The 10795-nt window shown below is 41.6% G+C and overlaps 1 protein-coding gene across 1 annotated transcript in view; it reads left to right on the top strand.

Moving 5' to 3' along the window:
• Positions 1-899: 899 nt before the first annotated feature.
• ARSB (arylsulfatase B) overlaps positions 900-10795 on the top strand; it is a 143950-nt gene continuing 134054 nt past the window's right edge. The window contains exon 1 of the mRNA XM_032474844.1: positions 900-1449. Coding sequence (XP_032330735.1) covers positions 1129-1449 — 321 coding nt within the window. The 5' untranslated portion in view covers positions 900-1128. The remainder of the gene's footprint in view (positions 1450-10795) is intronic.

Raw genomic sequence — 10795 nt, 5'->3', positions numbered from 1 at the left:
ACAGGAATTAGTTTCCACTGCTGTCAGTTATCTACAGCCTATAAAGCTGTAAAATGATTCCTAGTGGAATCAGATGCAGATAACCTGAAAGGATGAAGTGCAAAATTTCTTCCCCTACAACTGTTCACAGTTATTGTCTATCTCCAGAGTAGGCAGAGTCTTGGATGGCAATGGGACTAATACTAATCATAAGGCTAACTTCCCCATTCAATGAGCATGTGGTTAAGGAAATTTTCCCTTCTATGCACAGATTATTTCAAGCAAATTAGACCCTGTACTGCTTTGGTCCACTACTTAATTGTGGGAGAGCCAGTTCTGAAGGGGCTCATGCCTGTTCAAGCTAATGAGCTACTCAGTGGCCCCACAGCCCTCCAACTCCTAGTGCAGCCTAATTAAAACTACACCTTCAAAAGGGCACCGTGCAGTCGTGTATATTTGTCTCCTTTTTGCTAGCGGGGAGGAAGTGGCTTCACAGGCCTATGCTATTCATAAATGAATCAGAAACGTCATCCAGACCGCTGCCTCTTTATCTTCCTCCCACCTGCACGAGGCTGAGTTCTTTTGCCAGAAATAATTCAGCTAGAAATTACTCTTTTAGGATCTTGAAAACATCATAGGTCAGGATCTGGAGTCAGAACTGGGTTTGGGTTGAGCTTAACCAACTAAAAGCTTGCTTATTTATTTATTTATTTATTTTAAAGGAGCAGGCAATAAGTACGATTCGTAGCTGCCAGGGTTATTGCAAGATTTAAAGATGAGGGCTGTGGAAAATGTTTTGTAAACTGCGATGAGTTATTAAAAAAAATCTACTCTTTTAGAACGCCACGAGGCAAAGTTCATCGCTGGAAAGATAAGAGATCTTGGCTCGCATCGAACATCAGTGGAGTTTCCACGGAGCAGGGCAGCAGGGGCTCCACGAGCTCTTCGCTGGCTCCTCCCCCGCCACACCGGCCGGGCCCGTGTCAGAGGCGGCGGGGGCTCCGGCGCCGGGCCGCTCCTGCCCGTGGCCCGTTGGGGGTGAAGTCCCGTGCCGGGGCGGGGCAGGCCCCTGCCGCCCCAGTTCCTGGTTCTATAAGCGGTGCCCGGGGCTGGTGGCGCCACAGGCGCGGGCGCCGCCGGAGGCGCACGATGGGCCGGCGCAGCGCGGCGAGCCTGCACCCAGGCCCCGGGCCGCGGCGGCCGCTCCTCCCCGCCGTCCACGCGCTGGGACTACTGCTGCTGCTGCTGCTGCTGCCGCCGCCGGGCTCGGGCAGAGGGGCCGGCCGGCCGCCCCACCTCGTCTTCGTGCTGGCGGACGACCTGGGCTGGAACGACGTGGGCTTCCACGGCTCTGACATCCGCACGCCGCACCTGGACGCACTGGCGGGCGGCGGGGTGCTGCTGGACAACTACTACACGCAGCCGCTGTGCACGCCATCGCGGAGCCAGCTGCTCACCGGCCGCTACCAGGTACGCAGCGCCTCCGGCCGCGGCCCCACCCCTCCGGCGGCACCGCTCCAGGCGCGCGGGGCCCGCGAGCCTCCTAGAAGTGGGCCCCGAGCTCCCGGCGGGCACTGGCCAGCCGGGGTCGGCTCCCCGAACTCGGTCTCAGGAGTGGCGGCTTCTCGCCCCGGCATCCGGGTCTTTGCTCCTCCCAGGCCCGCGGCCCGCGGGGGCCTCTGCGCATGCCCGGCTTCAGGGCTCCCCGTGTCCCCTGGCGCCCCACCTCTCCGAGTAGTTTTTCTGTCTTCTGATTTCTAAAGGTCGAGGTGAAGGGGTTCTGGGCAATGCTAGATGCTGGGCGCTGTGAGCCGGTAGGCGGAACGGTCAGAACGGACGCTGCGGAGCAGTCCTGAAGTGGGAGGTTGGAGGGAGCGCGGCCGGGCGCTCAGCACTGGAGCAGTGAGAGGTGGGGAGCCAGAAAAGCTGAGGGGAGCGTTGAAATGAAGGAGAGTCCGCAGTGGATGTGCCTTTGGTTCCCTGTGAACCCAGCAAACATAGGTGAGGACTACCCCACCAAAGATTAATTTTTCCAAGTTCTCAGCAGCCCTGGAATGAAACCTACTTAAGGGTTGATTTTTTCTTGGGCTGCTGTCTTTCCTTCAAGGTTTAACCCGTGTTCAACGCCTCTGAGCATCTTCATTATCTCTTTAAAAACTTCTCCATAGTTAACAGAGCAAAGTATATTTGTAGAGAGCGTGCATACGCTAGATAATTAAGAATATCAAGAACATTTGCATAGTGCTTTACTTATTTTTTGAAAGTTAATTCTTGAAACATCCTATGAGGTAGCTGTTATTTTGAATCCCCTTTTACACACGAGAGAGTAGACCTGTAGAGGTTCAATGGCATGTTGACTCACAAAGCTAGAAAGTGGTAAGGCTGGGGTTTGTCCCTTTCCTGCATCCACTGGTAATCTCAGGCCTCTAAAATTGGACTTATTTTTCCCCTTAATCTGAATAAGATTGACATTTTGTGATTATGACCATTTTAAATACAATAAACAGGTCTTGTTTGAGAACACAGGCATACCTCTGTATATGTATACTGTTTGTTCAACAGCTCTGCTTTGGGCCCTTATTGTGCCAGTGACAGGATGTGCTTGAACCTTGCCCTCCCAAATCTGTGTTCATGTAGGCTTCAGATCAACCCCAACCTCATGTTGTCCTGAGATCAAGAGAAGGGAGGGTTCACTTGCAGTAAAGATTTGCACAGTGGTCTGAAGTCTTTTAGAAACAGAAAAGATAGAGTTTTACTACGGACTGAGAAGTAGCTCAAGGTTTGCAGTGGAGGTCAAGGGTGATTCCCTTCACTATCAGCCCTGTGTACTTTCCGCAGTTCTAACTGGCTGCTATGTGGGATCAGGGGTCCCTGCTTTAATGCACATCTCACCCTTGCCTTTGTGGGAGTAAAAGGGTATTTGAGTAAAAGGGGAGAAGAGGGAAGACAAGGTCTGCCCAAATGGTTCTGCATTTGATCTCTTGAAGTAAGAGAACTGAACTCAAATTGCGGAAGAATGGGAGGGCCTTTCATTTCTCCAACTTCCTTTCTTCCAACAGTCTTCAACAAGAAAGCAAATATCACACTTCAAAAACTTGTTCATATAATCAACTGCTTTTGCCCCAGAACATTCCCCGCAATGTCAGCAATATTCTGTCTCGGTAGGGGGTGGGGGAGGGGACAAACAAACCTTGAGTATTTACAGTACCCTGAAGTGAAGAAGTGAACTAAGGGTAGAGGCTGTATGCTCCAAAAAAGTTTAGAGACCAGTCAACGTAGCAAGCTAGCCTCCCCGTTTTGTTTGACTTTTCTCTTTAGTTTTACTCTCTTCGAGGTCAGGAGAGTTAATTAGAAATACCTTGGGTTAGCAAGCATCCTCTTTTAAAGGAGTAAATATTTCTAGGAGAGCCAAGAATCCTCCCTGGCCTCAGATACTATATTTTGGTACCATTCCAAGCATTTGACATGTGTTAATTCATTTAACGCTTACGGCAGCCCAGTGAAGTAGGTGTTACTCTTATCATCTCTATTTGGTAACACGGAAACTGAGGCTGGGAGAGGTTAAGAAACTTGTCCAAGGTCCCAGGACTGGTAAGTTGTGGATCAGGATTTGAACCAGGCAGTAGCTCTACAACCACTATACCACATTGCCTACCCAGAATTATTTAAAATATCATCGCAAGAGCTGCTTCAGATTTACTCAATAAATAACCTCTTATTTTTTGACATTTACATCATTCCTAAGCATCTCAATGAAAAAAATTAACCTGTTAACATTTCAAGTTAGGAATTGCCTATGTTAAATGTAAAGTGAAAATGGGGAGAGTTTTTATTTCAGAACGAGTCATGTGTTGTATGTAATTTTAGACAATAAAATGAGGAAATTTGTTGACTATTGCAAAATTAGGTACTTGAAAGAACTGTTTAAGTCATGTTTGTGAACTGAACAATCATGCTTTAATAGAGGTGCCCCCTCCCTTAATCATCTAACTTTATATTAGAAAAGAAAAGCACAAAGTGATAAATAAACTTTGACTGATTGAACTTTGTATTGCCAAGAAATTCTTAGTTTTAGGGTCTTACCTTATAAAAAGTCTTTAGTGAAGAGGTCCAGTTAAGAATTATGAGATGTGGGTTTCAGTTTTTGCCATGTCAGCCTTTAGAATCTGACCTTGCAGGACATAATTTTCCCTATCTGTAAAATATGGGAGTTGGGCAGAACTCTAAGGCTCTTTCTAGCTCTAAATTTCTTCGACTCTAAGGGTCTTGTGTCCATTAAGAGCAAGTTTCTAACTTGGCAAAAGCATATTATTGTACCCACTATCTCCACCTACTGGTAGGAAGAGAGATTAATCTTGCCCAAAAAAGTTGTCCCTTACCAGGTTGCAGGAGCTGCTTGTTTAAAAAAGAACGCGAATTCAACCTTTTACATTGAGACATTTAATTGTTCAAAATCCTCATATATGAACCTTCATAAACTTGCATGCTTTGCTGGAAAATGCTTAGAGTTTGGGTGGAGGGGAGAGGGAGATGGATCAGCAGATGAGCTAAGTAGTTACTGATAATCCAGTCACTAGAATTCAGGTCTCTGTCATTCCATATGTTTGGACTTCTGTCAGATCCATGCCATGTACATATCCTTCCAAAAGTATTTTTTTAAACTTAAAAAAAATTAAAATATAATTGATTTACAATGTTGTGTTAGTTTCTGGTATACAACATAGAGATTCAGTTACATATATATATATTCTCTTTCATATTCTTCTTAATTATAGTTTATTATAAGCTATTGAATGTAGTTCCTTATGCTATACAGTAGGGCCATGTTGTTTATCTATTTTGTATATTGCAGTTTGTATCTAATAATCCCAAACTCCTAAGGTATACCCACTCCCTCTTTCTCCTTTGGTAACCATGAGTTTGTTTTCTGTCAGTGAGCCTGTTTCTGTTTTGTAAGTAAGTTTGTTTGTCTCCTTTTTTTAGATTCCAGATATAAGTGATGTATGATATTTGTCTTTCTTGTCTGACTTACTTCACTTAGTATGGTAATCTCTGGGTCCATCTACGTTGCTGCAAATGGTATTATTTCATTCTTTTTTATGGCTGAATAGTATCCCATTGTATAAATATACCACAGCTACTTTATCCAGTCATCTGTCGATGGACATTTAGGTTGCTTCCATGTCTTGGATGTTGTAAATAGTGCTGCTATGAACATTGGGGTGCAGGTATCTTTTCAAATTGGAGTACTCTCCAGATGTATGCCCAGGAGTGGGATTGTTGGAACATATAGTAAGTACATTTTTAGTTTATTTTGAGGAATCTCCGTACTGTTTTCCATAGTGGCTTCACTCTTCCAAAAGTATTTTATGCATATACAAACTAATACATATGTAGATATTTCTCCTTTTTTTATTTGAATGGTAACATACTCTTTTTAGGGGAGATTCTTTTTTCTCTCAGTTTTATTGATATATAATTGACATATAGCCCTGTATATGTTTAAGTTGTACAGTACAATGATTTGATGAATATGCACCATGAAATGGTGACTACAAAAAGTTTACTGAACATCTGTCATTTCATAAAGATAAAAAAACAAAAAGAAAAAAAGATTTTCCCTTTGATGAGAACTCAGGATTTATTCTGTTAACAACTTTTACATATAACATACAGAAGTGTTAATTATATTAATCATGTTGTACATTGCATCCCTAGTACTTATTTATCTTATAACTGGAAGTTTGTACCTTTTGACTGCCTTCATCTAATTTCTTCTCCCCCAACCCCCTGCCTCTGCTAACCATAATTTTGATCTCTTTTTCTGTGAGTTTTTTTGTTTTTTTGAAGCATAATTGATCTACAATACTCTGTTAGTTCCTGGTCTACAGCATAGTGATTCTGTATTTCTATACATACAAAATGATCAGAGTGGAAGCATATTCTTCATACTGTTTTGTACCTCATTTTTTTGATTTAATATTTGAGACAATTTTATTATCATTACATAAGGAGCATCTTCATTAATTTTTGTGGATGTACACTGTTTTGTTAAATGGATATATCATAATTTATTTAAGTAGCCACATAATGATGGACATGCAGGTTGTTTGCAGCCTTTTGCAATCTCAAAGAATGCTGAAGTCCATACCTTGTACATATGTCATTTTGCACATGTTTGAATATATATCTGTAGGATAAATTCTAGAAAAGGAATATTCTGGATTTAAAGGTAGAGGCATTTGTAATTTCGATAAATATTGCAAAATTGTGCTTCAGTAGGTTATGTCAATCTACATTCCTACCAGCAATATATTTATTGCTTATTTCCCCACATGTATATATTTTAAGTTATATTTCATTATCATACAATTAATCATTTTAAGTATATGCCATTGGTTTTTCAAATGTCCACAAGGTTGTGCATCCATCACCACTATCCAGTTCCAGAACATTTCCATCATCCCAGAATGAAACCCCATAACCATTAGCAGTTACTCCCCATTCTCCTCTTTCCCTAGTTCCTAGCAGCCACTAAACTGCTTTCTATCTCTATGGATTTGCCTGTTTTGGACATTTCATATAAATGGAATCATACAGTAACTGTCCTTTCATCCACATTGTAATATATATATTGTTCCTTTTTGTGGCTAAGTAATACTCCATTATGTGGAAATACCAACATTTTATTTATACATTCATCAGTTGATGGACATTGGATTGTTGTACTTTTTGTCTATTATGAATAATGCCACTGTGAACAGCCATGTAAAGTTTTTGTATGAACGTATTTTTATTTTTGGTTTCCTAGGACATATACCTAGAAGTAGAATGCTAGGTCATGTGGCAATTCTATGTTTAACTTTTTGAGGAGCTGCCAAACTTCCCATAGTAGCTGTACCACTTTGCAGTCCCACCAACAGTGTATGTGGGCTCCAACTTCCCCACATCCTTGCCACACTTTTTATATTCTAGATACTAAACCCTTTTCAGATAGATGATTTGAAAGTATTTTTATCTTTGTATTTATTCTTATACCAGTACCATTTTGTCTTGAGTAACTAGCTTTGTAGTAGGTTTCAAAATCAGAAACTTTGAGTCTTTCAATTTTGTTGTTTTTCAAGATTGGGCTCTTCTGAGCCCCTTGCATTTCCATAAGAATTTTAAGATCAATTTGTCCATTTTTGTGGAAATGGCTTTGGAATTTTGATAGGGATTTCATTGATCTACCGATCCATTTGGGGAGTCTTACCACCTTAACAATGTAAGTCTTCCCAATCAGTGACTGTGAGATGCTTTTTTGTTTATTTAGGTCTTCTTTAATTTCTTAAATAATGTTTTGTAGTTCTCAACATGCAAATCTTATACTTCTTTGGTTACATTTTTTTTTTTAGTTTTTATTCTTTTTGATACTATTGTAAATGGAATTGTTTTTCAATTTCATTTTTGATTGTTCATTCCTAGTTGTATTTTTCATTATAGAAATATAGCTGACATGGGTATATTGATCTGTAGCCTGCAACCTTGCTGAACTTATTAGTTCTAATTGTGTGTGAGGTCTTTAGGTTTTCTGTATGCAAGGTCCTGTCATCTGCAAAGAGAATTAGTTTCACTTCTTCCTTTCCAAACTGGATGCCTTTTATTTCATTTTCTTGGCCTACCTGCCAAGACTAGAAGCTCTAGTACAATGTTGAATAGAAGTGGTGAGAGTGAACATCCTTTTCCTATTCCTGCTTTTAGAGGGACAGCTTCCAGTCTATTACTGTTAAGTACAGTGCATTCATTCATGCTTTCATTCAACAAGTATTTACTGAGCCACTGTTGATGTCGGGTATATACTCCGGGCATCTCCTGGTGCTTAGTCTGGCGGGGGTGAGGTGAGGGAAAGGAGTGACCCAGGAGGGCGTGAAACACACACACATAAGTAAATGAATAAATAAGGTGAATTTGTAAATGGCATGGCAATAAATGTGGGAAGAAAATAAAGTAGGTAAAGTGATAGTGACTCAAGAAGGGATCTCCAAGGCAGTGATTGGGTGGACGCCTGCATGAAGAGTCAGCCGTGCAAAGACTCCCCGGGAAGAGTTTAACCCAAGTAAGGGCCCGAGGCTGGAATGAGCTTGCTCTAAGAATAACAGGGAGAAGGCCCCTGTGGCTGGGGCTGAGTGAAGGAGGGTGTGAAAGGCATGTGGAGAGCTCAGAGAGCGGGGCAGGGTCTCCCTGTGCCTGGTACTGCCCGCTCATGGTAAAACATTAAACTTCAGCTCTACTTGCGTCTGCTTTCATAGTAGTTACACTGAAGACTCCTGTATGCTGACAGTGGAACCACAGTGAAGTGCCAGGTGGCATTCTTTGTAAACCTGTGATTCCAGTTGGAATTAAATTTTACACGTTCCCTTTTTTTAAGGGTAAGCTTATTTTTAAAATGTTCAAATCTAAAAGGTTGTAAAAGGGAGATATGTATAAAAATAGATCATCCTCTCCTCCAGACCTCCCTCCCACAGGTAGCTGCTGTTTATTAAATTTTTTGTATCCTTTGGAGGCATGTTATACATATAGTGGAATAGATTTTATATTCACCTTCCCCTTGTTTAAAATCTCAAGATTAAAAATATTAATTTAAAAATCCTTTGGGGGTGGGATTTAGGAGAGATTTTTAAGGGTACAAACTTGCAACAGATAGTAAATAAAATGTAGAGATCTAATGCACAGAATAGTGAATGTAGACAACAATATTGTGTTATAATCGTCACATTTCCTAGGAGACTAGAACTTAATGATTCCAACCAGTAAAAAGACAGGATAATTATGTACTGTGGTGGAGATGTTAATTATCACTACAGTGGCAATCATATCACCATGTGTGAATGTATCAAATTAACATGTGGGACACCTTAAATTTATGCAGTGTTACATGTCAAATGTATTTCAATAAAAAGACACATGTAGTAAAGATGTTTATGAAAGTGGTTAAGATAGTAAATAAATAAAGATCCTTCAGCTTTTCTAATGAATTTGTATACCACTTTGAGTTCAAAGAGAAGACCTGAAAATACTGGATTTCCATATTCTTACAAATTGACTTTTTTCAGTACAAAGTGTTCAATAAACCTCTGCACTCTTTTATTCTAGATTAGCAAATTCCATTTTATTTTATTTTAACTTTTTTTTATTGAGTTATAGTCATTTTACAATGTTGTGAAACCTCTGCAGTCTTGGTTCACATTTTAAGCATGGTTGTCTGTTCTCAGGTCTGACTTCTCCATGAAATTGCCTTGCTGGTCTCTGGCCCGGAGAAGCACCCAGGGATGAAAAACTAAATGAATGAACATGCTAAGCGCTTTAACACCTGCGCATTTCCTGAAAGAGCTCGCTCTCCTAACTGCTTAGAGTTGATTTGTCATTTCTAGTGCCCTTGCTTCCTTTTTAAGAAAGTAAAAGGATGCAAGGATAACTAAACTGGTAGGTCTTAGTAGAAACATTTCTTTCTGGGAAAAAAAGGGTAAAGTAACTTTGGTCCTCACCTGGGAACATCCTTACCTTGGCACCTGAGGGGACCACTCCACCAGAACTCCATAAACCTTGGCAGAGAATAGGAGAATGAAAGATGACTCCAAGGTTCCATTCTTAAGGGACTCACGCCACATTTCTCTTAATGACATTGCTAAATGGACAAGACACTTTCACGGCTTTTCACTCATCCCTGAAGCAGAACCTTGGACAGGAAACATAGGAAGGAGGCTGTGTGCGAGCACTGTGGGTAATTTTTGACTTTTGCTTCAAGTTTGCTTTAAGAATGTGAGCAGGTAAGACCCACGGCTGCAGGTAGAATGGGGCATTGCGTACTGCGGCATGGAAAGAGGAAGCAGGGCTGCCTGGGGATGCCTTTCCTGAGTGCCCTCAGTGTCCTGCCTGCCCATTCTTTATCACCCCTCTCCTGCTTGCCTCTCAGTGACTCCTGTCTGACTCCTGTCCCCGGTCTCCTCTCCCTGGACTCTGAGATTGGAAGTGGGGCAAAGATGAGTCAAGAGTTGGAAGAAAGGGACGGAGTCTTGGGGAAAGATAGTCCCACACTGGGAGTGTTCATATGACCCCCTGGCAAAGGCATCGAAGGAGTGAGCGATAAGAGAAGCATGTAGTCCAGAGGTCATAGGTGCCTCCAAAGAGAAAGCACTTGCTGGTCTTTATTCCTGTCCTCCTTCAAGAGGGGGAGTAAAGGACACATCAGCTCCCTGCTCAGGAGTAAGATGACTGCCTGCTAGAACTCATGAGGGCTCCAGTGCAGGGAGCCTGGGGATGACTTCTTCTGATGGGTCATTTGTCTTTGCTGAAACCAGATGCCCCTCCCAAGCCTAGCCAGGGCCCAGAAGCGTTTTCCTTAAAGGGAAGGGACAGCTAGAGGCCTCATTCTGCAAATGTTAAAGATACTCTTTTTTATTATTATTATTAATTGGGGTATAGTCAGTTTACAATGTGTCAGTTTCTGGTGTGCAGCACAATTCTTCAGTCATACATGAATACACATATATTCATTTTCATACTCTTTTTCACCATAAGCTACTACAAGATATTGAATGTATTTCCCTGTGCTATACAGTATAAACTTGTTCATCTATTTTATATATACCAGTCAGTATCTGCAAATCTTGAACTCCCAGTTTATCCCTTCCCACCCCCTTTCCAAAGATACTCTTTTTTAATTCTAATTTTTACTTTTTTACTTCCCAAGTAATTGGAAAAGAGGAAATAAGGAAATAAGTTTGGGGCTGAGTGAAATATGACCCATTGACTTCTGGGATTTTTTTGGTTTTGATTG

Source organism: Camelus ferus, chromosome 3 (assembly GCF_009834535.1).
Source record: "Camelus ferus isolate YT-003-E chromosome 3, BCGSAC_Cfer_1.0, whole genome shotgun sequence".
NCBI classification, from domain to species: Eukaryota; Metazoa; Chordata; class Mammalia; order Artiodactyla; family Camelidae; genus Camelus; species Camelus ferus.
Note: the sequence above shows the minus strand (reverse complement) of the source record. Positions and strands in the feature narration are given on the sequence as shown.